This window comes from Scardinius erythrophthalmus (genome assembly GCF_964197995.2).
Source record: "Scardinius erythrophthalmus genome assembly, chromosome: 1".
Classification (NCBI taxonomy): domain Eukaryota; kingdom Metazoa; phylum Chordata; class Actinopteri; order Cypriniformes; family Leuciscidae; genus Scardinius; species Scardinius erythrophthalmus.
The window spans coordinates 3,904,887-3,919,362 of record NC_138221.1 but is presented as its reverse complement, the minus strand read 5'-3'; the positions used below and the strand labels follow the sequence as shown (position 1 = coordinate 3,919,362).

General features: G+C 40.1%; 1 protein-coding gene across 2 annotated transcripts; it reads right to left on the bottom strand.

Moving 5' to 3' along the window:
• Positions 1-1,428: 1,428 nt before the first annotated feature.
• On the bottom strand, positions 1,429-5,205 carry LOC308690095 (uncharacterized protein). Of its 2 annotated transcripts, none has more exons than XM_081364369.1 (7): positions 5,141-5,205; positions 4,514-4,807; positions 3,125-3,598; positions 2,547-2,666; positions 2,266-2,325; positions 2,040-2,120; positions 1,429-1,928 (listed from the first exon to the last, which is right to left on the bottom strand). In XM_081364369.1, the coding sequence occupies exons 1-7, from the start codon at positions 5,199-5,201 to the stop codon at positions 1,873-1,875; spliced, it is 1,146 nt and encodes a 381-aa protein (XP_081220495.1). In that variant the 5' UTR covers positions 5,202-5,205; the 3' UTR covers positions 1,429-1,872. The 2 variants fall into 2 exon arrangements, with proteins under 2 accessions (XP_081220495.1, XP_081220496.1); XM_081364370.1 differs by having other exon boundaries at positions 2,547-2,636.
• Positions 5,206-14,476: the final 9,271 nt, after the last annotated feature.

Sequence of the window (14,476 nt, the reverse complement as noted above, 5' to 3'; positions counted from 1 at the left end):
GTAACATTACGTCGGTTTTATTTTGACATTATGAATACAATTGCTGCCCTCAAATATTAACCTGAACTAAAATAAACCTTTGTTTATAACTACTACAACAATATTACATTTCATTTTCTCCAAGGAGCTGTTTTGTTTTATATGCTCCTAAGAAGAGTCAATTATAGCTCTAGAATTGCTCAAAGTAAAAAAAATATCATACTTTATGATGTTAGTTTTAATAAAAAATAAATAAATAAATAGAGGAAATTTCTCTGGCATTTCTTTTTGCTGTAGCCTATCAAAAACGTACCGAACCGTGACACAAGTGTATCGTATCGAACCGAACCGTGAATTTTGTGAACCGTTACACCCATAATATTTAACTACATTAGTTAACATTTACTATTAGTAAACTGCACTTCTACAACATTGTTAATTTCAACATTTAGCTATAGCCTACATTATTGAAATCAAAAGTTGGACAGTATGAACAGCTGTATTTTTATAAACTATGATAAACAAAGATTAATAAATACAGTAACAAAAGTATTGCTCATGGTAAGTTCATGTTAGTTATTAGATACATTAACTAATGTTAACAATTCAAACCATATCCTAAAGTTACAAACAAATAATTTACTCTAATTTAAATAATACTCTGATGTTTAAATCATTTAAAACGAGAATGTAAGTGTGCTTACCCCATTTTTGTTTGTAAGAAAAAATTAGATTAGATTTCACATCGCAATACATATCGCAGAAAAATAAAATATCGCAATATCATTTTTTCCCAATATCGTGCAGCCCTAGCGTATACTGTTAACCACACTGGCTCAACACACATCTGCTCTGAACACAGTTTCTACACATGGATTATAACGTTCTGCTTTACTCTCTCCAGCCTTGAGAAATATATCAGATCCAGACTCCTTTATCAACACTACAAATGCTCTGGAAGATCTGGGATGTATTTCTCAAGCACCACTGATTTAACTTCCGCCTCCCTGAACTTCTGGACCACTTTGCTAAAACACTTGAGCGAGTCGTTTTCGACCAACTATCTCCATTTCTCACACAGAACATCCTCCTGGACAACAACCAGTCTGGCTTCAGAAGCGCCACTAAACTGAGACGGCCCTGCTCTCGGTTATTGAAGCTCTGAGACTGGCAAGAGGAGCCTCCGAATCCTCAGTTCTCCTCTTGCTGGATCTGTCTGCTGCTTACAGTTAACCACCAAGAAGAGCATCTCAGGAACAGTGCTTCAAGTCTGACCTCTCAGTGGCTCCTTCAGGGTGTCGTGAGGTGTTTAAGACCCAATATCTAGCTCTCGGTTATTGAAGCGGCTTCTCAACTACAACTCGCTTCAGTGGACTTACAGATACATTACCAGCTCATGAAGGGGAATTAACATATTCCTAACAAACATCTCAGGAAAGGAGACTTATTAAACACAACTGTAGAGGTTTATTAAGAAAATTATAGCAATCATTCAAAATGAAAAAAAGAGGCTAAAAACAGGAATGAAGAGACAAGATCCAAGAATCCTCAAATCAGCTCCATCACACAGAACAGAGAGAGATTATACAGTCTGAGTCTGTCCATTACTGTATTAATATTATATTAAAAGCAGTTTACATATGAAGCGCAAGAGAATGACTTTCAACACTGTAGGCAAATATATCCATAAAATCCATATAAATGAAAATAAATCTGGCTTTTTATATGTAAAAAAACCCAAACCATTTTAATCTAAACTTGATTCTGTCACTATAAGCGCTCAGATTTTTTTCTCTGTTTTCTGAGAAGAAGAAAATAAAACAATGAACAATCCTCTGTAAGTTTCTGCTATTGTAAATATTGCTGCAGATTGGCTCTAAACTCATCAGTATTTTATTCTAATATTGTGGGCATCTCTATTTCCTCTGGGTGCTTCGAGTCCTTCCTCCCTGCAAAATAAAAGCATTGACTGACCTCTCGTATGTGTTTTTATCATGATTGCAGATTGTTCCAGATCAGATGAGTGTGAATCATCAGATTGTGTGCGGCTCAAAACTCACCAGCTCTTCTTGCACAGATGATCTGAAGAAGAATCACAGTAGGAGCAGCAAACACTGCGATCTCAACAATAATCACAATCACTGCAGGAAACATGAGAGGAAGAAGAGAAACTGTACATGACTGAAGTCAAGGGTATTCAACTATCAACAGTTATTGATGAAGCATTTACAGACTGACTGATAGTTTAATGTTATAAAGCTGTCAGTATAAATGAACGTGTCGTACCTCTGTATAATGATCCAGCAGTCACACTGACTCCAGTTTCTGATGCTGTATCAGCTGGATCTGTGGATCACGTCTGTTAGTTCAGTTCAACACATAATGCCACATATACACAACATCATCATCACATAATACTGGAGCTTCACATCACAGAAATGATGAATGTGTGCACGAGTCTGTCATCTATTATCTTCTTACTTCACTCTCAAGCTGTCAGGAGGAGAATGACTATCGCCATTCACCAAAAGTAAATCTGTTTATACAGTGATCATGTGATCATGAACCTTGTGTAGGAGCTGCTGCTGTAGTTCGGCTTGATGTCTTCTCAGAGTTTGAGCTTCTGACTGGAATCAGTGTTGGTGAAGCGACTGGATCTGCAGAAGATGAATGTTCAGACGCATCATCTGTAGGACATTAACATCATATGTTCATATCGATCATGACCTGCAGTTTGTGTTCATCATCACAGTTTACAGTGGCAGTAGTTGAGAAGAGACTGTACTGTATTACTGTATTACTGTATAACTATATTACTGTATAATCTATTCCTGGTTTATATGAGAGTGAAACACAGTTGAGCTTCTGCAAATAAACCTTCAGCTTGAATGAAGGACATAAGCCTTATAATTCCTAAAGCCGACCTCCTACATGGGTCATACTAGGCTTTAATACACTCGTCTGATTTATGCAATATATCATGTATGACCCATGTAGGAGGCCAATATTGGGAATTATAAGGATTGTTATGCAGTTTATGACTTTGACCACTAATATTTTACAACTCCAAAACGTATGAAGCCATCAGAAAGAGTAGAGCCAATCTGTGGAAGTTTTCACAAATCTGTCAAATCTGTTTTCTCACCTGAATACTTGACAGTGTATCTGACTGAGGTCTCGAGTTGATTTCTGAGAGTAAGCTGACATCTCCACTCTCTGTTGTCATCTTCATTCAGGAGTGTTGTAGTCAGAGTGATGATACAGTGATCTTGATCTGATGATGATAATATCTGATATCTGGAGTCTGTCTTCAGATCAACACCAGCCTGATTCACCCACAACAGCTCAACTCCCCCATAACGGACCCAATCATCACAGGAGTATAGAGTATATGAATACAACTGACAGGAGAGAGTCACAGAGCGGCCTGGACTGATCTCAGTCTGTGAGGATGAAGATGATGATGATGACGATGATAAAGGAGAAGAAGATGATGATGATGATGTTGAGGATGAAGATGATGATGATGATGATGATGATGATGATGAGGATGATGATGATGAAGATGATGATGATGTTGATGAAGATGAGGATGATGATGATGATGGAGACACTGAAACTGAACACAAGACACAAATCACAGACTCTTCAATCATCATCTGAGTTTAAAGGGAGAATCTGCCCTTTTTAAAGGGGGGGTGAATTGCTGTTTCATGCATACTGAGTTTTTTACACTGTTAAATAGTTGGATTCCCATGCTAAACATGGACAAAGTTTCAAAAGTTAAGTTGTACGTATGAAGGAGTATTTTTGTTCCAAAAATACTCCTTCCGGTTTGTCACAAGTTTCGGAAAGTTTTTTTCGAGTATGGCTCTGTCTTACGTAAGATAGAGCGGAATTTCCTTATATGGGTCCTAAGGGCACTTCTCCGGTAAGATCGCGGGCGCGCGCGCACTCGCAGACCAGAGAGAGAAGAGAGCGAAAGCAGTACGTTACCTCAAAGCGCTATGCTCGGCTTTTAGGGAAGTCAATGTCACCAAAGAAGTGGGTTTTTGGTTGGCAGGGCAAGACAACCCTGCACAGATTCCCAAAGAACCCAGCGTTAAGGGAATAGTGGATGGAGTTTGTTTTTTCGAAGCATCAACGGAGGTTGTGCACGACTCTTTGTTCCCTGCATTTCGACGATGATTGTTTTATAAACAAAGCCCAGATCGACTTATTTGCAGATCGTCTAATGCTTAAGGATCGAGCAGTCACGGTGAGTAAACTACTTCAAATGTCTCTCTGTGTTGTTGTTAGATCAGTTAGCACAGCTTTAGCACACCGCCCACACGGCCCGCCCCCAGCCGCTCGTTTTTTTCCGGAAAGACTCGGTACAGCCTATCTGTCTATTATAAATATAATAAAACTAAAGACGTTTTGGAGATATGAAGGATGCAATACTACTCTATAGGTACTCAAGATTAACAGGAGATTGAGTGAAAATGAGCATTTCACCCCCCCCTTTAAATTGACCACATAATCATAAACTTACCATGAAGAACATGCAGAAGAACATAAGCATCAGGTCCATATTGTCTGCATCTGTATAATCCATAATCTTCTTCTGTGACGTTCTTGATGTTCAGAGAGCAGTCAGACTCCAGACTCAGTCTCTCATGTCTCTCTGTGTCTTTATTCTTTATCCCTCCAGTAATCAGTTTAACTCTCCCTGAATGTCTGTTATCATAGGTCCATGTAGTTGATTTGCAGTCAGAAAGAGCTTTATTACAGGACAGATAGACATTTCCACCAGAACTGATGAACACATGATCCACTCCACTGGTTCCTGAAACACAATTAAAAAACAGAAGATTCAAACACAGTATTTTATTTCTCATTTAATGCAAACAACACACTCTCCAGAATAAACTATTAGTCTTTATCAGAGAGCTGTTCAAATCACTGACACACTCTTAATATGAAGATAATTCTTCATCATCAGATGTTTGAGTGACACTATGTCCAGTATCAGGAATAATACAGTATGATCTGTGTGTATCAATACACAACTCTGAGATCACAACGTGAATGTGTGCAAGAATAAACTGAGCATGTTCAAATGAACTCTTTCCAGACTAATTCCACTAAATGTCTTTAGAGAAAATACAGATTTCTTTACCTGTGAGAAGTGAAGAGAGAATGATCAGTCCCAGCAGACACAGATCACACTTATCAGCCATTTTCTGTTTCTGTCAGTCCTCCTCTTCATTATATATAGTTACAGCTCCTCCTTTAAACATCATCATCTCCTCCTGTGGTTATTAACTTCCTCTCATCTGACAGCCTGAGATGAAACTCTGAGAAGTGTTGCTGAGTGGATTTCAGTGCAAATGTATTTTTCATTATTGCTCATGTAGCAAGTGGCTCGATTCTTAGCGACTACACCAGCTCGAAATAACGAGGAAACACTATCTTTAACTAAATAAAGACACACGAGTAAGTTCCACTTAGAGAGGGCAAGAGGCGTGAGTTCCCGTTCAAAAAAGTTTTTTATTAAAGCTACAACCATTTAAAACTGGAAGTGACCAATCAAATCAGTTATTGGTTGAATGAAACACACATAACTGGAAACAGAGATTTTTTTTTTTTTAGTAAAGCTAAAATAGTTGGACAACAATCATTTAAAACTGGAAGTGACCAATCAAATCAGGTATTGGTTGAATGAAAAAAAGAAACACACATAACTGGAAACAGAGATAGATGAGTGGGGGAATCTGAACAAAGACATGTGACAAATGACAAGAGCCTGAAAGTCCATGAAAACAACACTAAACAGCACATAATGTGACACACACTGGCTCAAACACACTTACGCTCAACGCTTCAGACTGAACTCAATGAACAGGCTCTACTTTTGCATTACTGTTAGTTTCACTTCCTCATTTTAGAGTTTCCTGCATGCAGTTCAATTCTAGAAATAAAATCATTAAATTATTAGTAATAAAATTGGTTTACTACTGAAACGTTCTCCACCATCCATGACAATGACAATGTCTTCTGGAAGAGTTTCTACACATGGATTATAGTGTTCTGTTTTACTCTCTCCAGCCCTGAGAAATATATCCGATCCAGACTCCTTTATTAACACACAAACACCGGTTCATTACTTGCCCTGAGCTTCTTGACACATTTCACATTTAAATAATGTGGCTTGCTAATTTCAATGTGCTGACGTTGCCTATAGTTCCTAGCCTTGAAATCCAGACCTAAATCTAAAAGATGAATGGTCTGGGGTCGACTGATGAAAATCGGCCAGCTCGAGGGGCGGCACCAAGCGTGCGTTTGAACATCTCACTGCAGGCAATAGGAGAACACTACGACCAATCACAACAATGAACCTAGGGATGGGGAAATGAAGCCTGGTGAATCAATGAGGCGTTCCCCTGACTGTGGAGAACAGCGCCATCTGGTGCTTATTTAACACACAGCAGCCAGAAGCCTGTGTTAGAAGCTCTGGCAGATGAAGAACCACAACACACTCCACAGTTTCAGTGGTATGTGTACAAATAAAAGACTTACATGTTTGTGTTTGTTCATGAAATAAATTAATTTTCCCATTAAAGTTTGACAATAAAATATAATATAAGATTATATAATTCAATAAGATTTAATGCACTCTTTCTCTCTCTCTCCACGCACACACATAATGAATAAGGACATTGTCTGATAGAATCATCTGTTATTAAATGTGCTTATGACAAAGACACAGTTCTTGTTTTGAGGGGGGCATGTGTATCCAGAAGACAGTGAAGAGAATAGTTGTAGTGTTCGACCGATTTGTTGACTGATGGATGGTTGACTGAGGCCAGCAGTTTGACATCAGAGTACAAGATGGCAGGGTTGATGTTTGTTATATTGCGGAAATGAATATCACGTTTAGGCTTGGGGAGGGGGGACGGGCAGGAATCGTCCATGGAGATGATGCTGTGATCAGAAACGCCCAGGTCATACACCAACAGGTTTTTGATGGAAGGAGAGTCAGAAATGACCAGGTCTAAAGTGCGCCCCCTGGTGTGAGTAGGAGCATCAACATGCTGTGTGAGGTTGAGACAGTACATTTAGAAATCCAGCTGCCAACGGGGAGGAGGGATTTTCAATGTGAATGTTCATATGGCCAAGTATGATAGTACTGGAAGATGGAGAGCAGAGGGAGGTGAAGAGGTCATGAGTCTCTGTGATAACGGATGGGGGAGGTTTGGGCGGCCGGTAGATCAGTACTGTGTTTATCTTGGAGGGGAGGTTTGATTTAAAAGCCAGATATTCAAAAGAGGACACATCAGGAAGAGACAGAGGAGAAAGCTTGAGAGCGTCACGGTGAATTACCGCCAGGCCACCACCTCGACCAGCGAGCCCTGTGCAGGTAACTGTATCCAGGGGGACAAGCTTAATTTAGTGATGGAAAAACCTCAGGTTGGTGCCAGGTCTCAGTGAGGCACATCAGGTCAATATCTTTCTCAAGAATATGATCATGTATCAGGCTAGGTTTATTTGACAGGGGCGTTAAGATGTGGTATTTGATCCACAGATCCACGACCTTTTAGTGAGACAAGCCGAGCTAATAGACCGGCGGTTAGCTCTTGAAACATCACGCGCAGATGCTCACAAATCAGTGATTAACGTTACTAACCGGCTGACTCCGACCTCGTCTACTCCGTGCGTCACTCAGCATCGGTCCAGAGCGCCAAGGTCGCGATCAGCCATGGTCTCGTTCACTCCGGCTCCAACACGCCACCACGAAGCCTGGATATTTCCGCAGCGGAAGACGCGAGTCAGATCTAGACCAAGACCCTCTCCGACCTTCCCGGTTTTCGAGTTATCCACACAAAACCGCTTCTCCCCTCTTCGCGAAACAGAACGCGATGCTGTGATCATCGGTGATTCCATTGTTCGACACGTACACGCTACATCAGGTAAAAATAAGGTGCACAGTCACTGCTTTCCTGGTGCTCGTGTTTCTGAAATCGCTGCTCGCGTTCCCGAGATTCTGAACGAGCGCGTCGGAACTGTGGTCCTGCACGCGGGAGTGAACGACATCAGGCTGCGCCAGACGGAAGTTCTGAAGAAAGACTTCAGGAATCTGATCGATACGGCACGCAGCACATCGCCTGATATAACGATTATTGTGTCAGGACCGCTTCCCACGTACCGACTAGGTCATGACAAGTTTAGTAGATTATTCGCACTAAATGAATGGTTAATGTCATGGTGCAATGAGCAGAAACTGCTCTTTGTAAATAATTGGAATCTGTTTTGGGAGCGTCCTAGGCTTTACCGTGCTGATGGCTTGCACCCAAGCAAATTCGGAGCGGATCTTCTGTCGGATAACATCTCCAAAATGTTAAATACCTTTTGACTAGTAACCAAAAGTCCAAACCATAGTCTCTGCTGCACCAAATTAACTGATATAAATACTAGTGTAGAACATTGCATAGAAATTGTATCTATTCCTCGTTTAGTTCGATCAAATAATAAATCTACTGCAGGATCTAGGAAAAAATTAGTTGTTATTAAAACAGAAAATGTTGCTATTAGTAAACAAAAACAATTTCTAAAGCTAGGTCTTTTTAACATTAGATCACTCACACCTAAGGCAGTTATTGTAAATGAAATAGTCACAGATAATAGCATCAATGTACTTTGCCTTACTGAAACCTGGCTTAAACCAAATGATTATTTCGGTCTAAATGAGTCTACTCCATCAGGAAACTCCTATGAGCACGAGCCCCGTCTGATTGGTCGTGGCGGCGGTATTGCAACTATCTATAGAGATTTTCTTAGTGTTACTCAGAAAATGGGTTATAAGTTTATTTCATTTGAAGTACTTGTACTAAATGTTAAGCTCTTAGATGCTAGAAAAACATCCCTATTATCTCTAGCCTTGGCTACCGTATATAGACCGCCAGGGCCTTACGCTGATTTCCTAAAAGAGTTTGCAGATTTTCTCTCAGATCTATTGGTCAATGTCGATAAAGTATTAATTGTTGGAGATTTTAACATACACGTAGATAATCAAAATGATACGTTAGGGGCTGCGTTTATAGATTTATTAAACTCCTTTGGGGTTAAGCAAAACGTTACCGGACCAACTCATCGTTTTAATCATACACTCGATTTAATTATATCACATGGAACCGATCCAACTGATATAGATATCATTCCACAAAGTGATGATGTAACTGACCACTACATGGTAACTTGCATATTACATACCCCGGTAATATATCATGCTGCGCCGCGTTATCGATTAGGCAGAACAATCCTTCCATCCACCATAGATAATTTTTCAAATTGCTTATCGGATCTGCCTCAGCTGCTGTCTGAACCTAAACAAACAGATGAACTAGAGGAACTAACCATCACTATGAGCACCATTCTCTCTGGAAAATTGGATATTGTTGCACCTATGAGACTAAAAAAGGTCAGAGAGAAAATTAAAGCACCATGGTACAACAATACTACGCGTGTTCTAAAGAGAGAAAACCGTAATTTAGAGCGTAAATGGAAACAAACTAACTTAGAGGTTTTTAGAATCGCTTGGAAAGACAGTACTTCACGTTATAAAAAGGCCCTAAAAGAGGCCAGGGCTGAGCATCTCCGCAAACTAATAGAAAATAACCAAAACAATCCAAGATTTTTATTTAACACCGTGGCTAGACTAACAAATAAACAAGCGTCACCTGAACAAAATATTCCATTACAGTTTAGTAGTAATGATTTCATGAATTTTTTCACTGAGAAAATAGAAAACATCAGATCCACAATTGTAAACGTTCAATCCTCAATCGCGCCTTATAACTCAGCCTCGATTATCACCCCGCAAGAACAATTACAGTGCTTTACAACTATAGAACAAAAAGAGTTAAATAAACTTATCACTTCCTCTAAAACAACAACATGTTTATTAGATCCCATACTAACTAAACTATTGAAAGAAGTGTTACCTATAGTGGAAGAGCCTCTCCTCAATATTATTAACTCATCTTTATCATTAGGTCATGTTCCAAGAACATTTAAACTGGCAGTTATAAAACCACTCATTAAGAAACCACAATTTTCCAATTGACCCAAATAACCTAGCAAATTATAGACCCATTTCAAATCTTCCTTTTATGTCCAAAATATTAGAAAAAGTTGTGTCTGCCCAACTGGGCTCTTTCTTACAAGAAAATGACATCTATGAAAAGTTTCAGTCTGGATTTAGGCTGCATCATAGCACTGAAACTGCGCTCGTTAAAATCACAAATGATTTACTTTTAGCTTCTGACCAAGGCTGTATCTCAATACTAGTTTTACTTGATCTTAGCGCTGCGTTCGATACTATAGATCATACAATACTCTTAGATCGACTACAAAATTATACTGGTGTTCAAGGACAAGCATTAAGCTGGTTCAGATCATACCTATCTGACCGATACCATTTTGTCTATTTAAATGGAGAAAAATCGATCATAACTCCAGTAAACTATGGAGTGCCGCAGGGATCTGTGTTAGGCCCTCTGTTATTCTCAATATATATGCTGCCACTTGGAAATATTATAAGGAAACATGGAATTAGTTTCCATTGTTATGCTGATGACACTCAAATCTATATTTCATCACGGCCAGATGAAAACGCTAAATTATCCAAATTGACAGAGTGCGTTAAAGATATAAAAGATTGGATGACGCGCAATTTTCTTTTATTAAATCCAGACAAGACAGAGGTAATACTTATCGGTTCAAAAAACCACCCACAAAACCTCTTACAATACAACTTTAACATAGTAGGATATCCTGTTACTTCATCCTCTACAGTAAAAGACCTGGGTGTTATATTAGATTGTAACTTGTCTTTTGAAAATCATATTTCATGTTATAAAAACAGCCTTTTTCCACCTAAGAAACATTGCTAAGCTACGTAATATGCTATCTGTTTCTGATGCAGAAAAGTTAGTTCATGCGTTCATGACCTCGAGACTAGATTACTGTAATGCTTTATTAGCCGGTTGTCCTGCATCCTCAATAAACAAGCTACAGTTAGTCCAAAATGCCGCCGCTAGAGTTCTAACTAGATCAAGAAAATTTGACCATATAACACCAATTTTATCATCACTACATTGGTTACCTATAAAGTCCTGTATTAATTATAAGGTATTGCTACTGACTTATAAAGCCCTAAACGGCTTAGCTCCAGTCTATTTAACCGATCTTCTATCGCCCTATAATCCATCACGCTCTTTAAGATCACTAAATTCGAGGCTTTTGGTCATACCTAGGATATCCAGATCCACCAAAGGAGGGAGATCATTTTCACATTTAGCTCCAAAACTCTGGAATAGCCTTCCTGATACTGTTCGTTGCTCAGACTCGCTCTCCCAGTTTAAAACTAGATTAAAGACGTATCTCTTCAGCCAGGCATTCATATAATACTTTTAATCTTACAGTTAAATCCGGTCTCTAGTTCATAAACGCCAGAGGAGAACTGGCCCCCGACTGAGCCTGGGTTCTCCCAAGGTTTTTTTTTCTCCATTAGGTCACCTGATGGAGTTTTTCGGTTCCTTGCCACTGTTGCCTTTGGCTTGCTCAGTTGGGGATATTTGGGGATATTTCATTTAATTAATCAATTCAACAATACTATTGATCAGCATTACCAAACGTGGATGTTTTACACCAGAAACAAACACTGATATACTATTTTATTTAATACTGTGAAGCTGCTTTGATACAATCTGTATTGTGAAAAGCGCTATATAAATAAAGTTGACTTGACTTGACTTGTTCCCGGCGATATTCCTTCCCACGGTGGCAGCGCTCTGATGACGTGTCCGCGATGCGACAGGAAGGGCAGCGGACCAGACGGACGAGACGGGGCCGGAGTCGGGAGGCTGGATGTAAGTAAACTTTCTCCGTGAGTTTCCAGCTTTAAGCTGCGTTAGGGTAGCGGGTCCGTTCGCTGGGGCAAGAATCGGCGATGGCTCCGGGAAGACAGGGCGGATCCATCGGCTGCATACGAACCGGGCAGGGGGAGAAAGTCCGAGGCGCGATTTAAGTCGGGCGATCATACCGGCTCCTTTCCCACGTCTTCTAGAACGCTTTCTCAGGGGTGGTGGGCACGATAGTCGGTGTTCGGATCCGCTGGAGAGAGACTTTTGGTCGCGGCCCCTCTGAGGAGAGACTGTAGGCATTCGGCGCGGGTGATCGGGGATATCCGCCAGCACCGGTGTTTGCTGGAGGAACAGTGGGCGATCAGATGGCAACCATCTTCCTCAAAATGGTTGAGGTATCATTCAACTTGTGCTCTCGCGAGAACTCTGGATTACCAGGGTATATAGTTCCCTAAACGGCACTTAAAATGAGTGTCAGCTAGAAGATCCAGTCCAAGCTGATCTGAGAAAGCATGAGCAGATAAATATATATATCACATATAAAATTATGGTCAAACACACATATATGAGCACGATGCTAAACTCCAGAATCACATGAGCTGATGAGACACAACCAACAGATGATTTTATTCTGATGTTCATACAATGATCAAGAGTGAACCCAACACTGATTATCATGAATTATGATCCTCGTCCTGTTGATCAAACACATCAGACATATTTTATATAATGATCAAGAGTAGGGTTGGGTCAAAACGCATATTTCTGGTTGAAATATTTGCCCTCTGGTAAAATGCAGCAACCCTGTCCAAGGAAAATGCATATATTTTATTTGACAGTTTTTCTCGATTGTTTACACACATTTTCTGAAAGCATGCCTCATTCTCTCAGAACTCTACACACAAATCAAAACACACACACACACACACACACACACACAAATCAAAACACACACACACACACATACACACACAAAATGGGCAAAACCCCTCAATTCTCCTGCAAAAGAAAACTTTACATTCAAAACAATGTTATTTCTTCTCAAGGTATTTTGTTTTCAAATGACACACACAAACCATCATATGAATAGACATTTATAATAACCAGTTGAACACTGATGTGCTCAATATGAAACACTGATGAGTGGGAAACACTTCTTCTTCATTCATCATAATGACTTAGGCCTTTTTTTGTGCAGTGTCACACTTTCTACAGACAGTACATACATAAGTGTTGTAAAATATTTGAGAATATTGTTTTTATACTAAGAACACACAAATACACAGTAACAAATATATTTTATTTTTCCCACAGAAACTATGTACACAGTGTACATCCCAACCAACACAAAGCTGCACATACAGTGGTCAAAACAACAGAAGAATTGACTGTATACAGTCACAGTAAAATATATAAATAAACGGTTTCGGTCTTTTATGCTAAAGCTCTGATTGCTGATTGTGAAACTGTGTGACGGGTGTTTGCCCATGTGATGAGTCCGTGTGTTCCTTGTGAAAACAAGAGATTTTCTGCATTGTGCCAAAAGCAGAGAATTGTGTGTAGAGTTTTGGAAAAAGTGTGTTTTAGAGCTGCAATGTGAGTGTAAAGCAGGAATTGTGCTTGTAGTTTAGCAGGATTGGTTCAGGGGGTTGGTGAACGAGTTACATGTTGTGGTCATTGTGTCTCAAGTACCAGTATTTGTGTGTAAACAATTGAGAAAAACTGTAATACTTCAAATGAACTGAGGAGGGCAGCAATACGCCATTGTCGCTGCAAATATCAGCAGATGATGAAGAAGAAGAAGAAGGGCCGTTTCTCAATACCAAGCGGGAACAGGGGGGCATGGATTTCTATTATTTTGAAGCACCCCCGGGCGCCGCCATTGGCTAGCGGACCCCCACCTGCTGTTAGCATCCCATTGACTCCCATTCATTTTGGCGTCACTTTGACAGCGACTAACTTTACATCTGAGGCGTTTGAAGACTCCATTTGTCCATTATTTATTTCTAAAGAAACACGAAAATGTATAAAAGGCTTCATTACCTTGTAGCTTACGTTATTGCCCCGTAGAAGCAATTTTTGTAAAAATAGGCTAACGATTGCGTCATAACCACACGACTCTCTGTCGCACAGTACAGAAATTACCGTATGGACAGGAGGAGAAGCTCGCGGGCAATCGGGAGGACGTCGAGGCAAAATGACAAAGTAATTAATCAGAATACCTAGCAAAAGTTTCTCCTGCTCCAGCTCATGGACACCTCCTGCTCACACTCTCCGTCTCTGCAAGTTTCGGAAGGGAATGATTCAGATTTCTCTTGGCACAGCTACTAGAAGACAGACGGTTTCCTCACGTGACATCTACGCCATCAAACTCAGTTTGAGTCTGCGCAGTACGCTCGACCCCCAGGAAGTAAGAGTTTCTAATTGGCTTCACTTTGTCTCCGTTGAATCCAATGGGGTCGCTGTGTCCATTTCTTTTACTGTCTATGAGCGGGAAGGAAGTCGACCGGAAGTTGAAGCCGGCCGCGTGCCACCATCTTGTAGCAGAACTTCACCTGCTGTTAGCATCCCATTGACTCCCATTCATATTG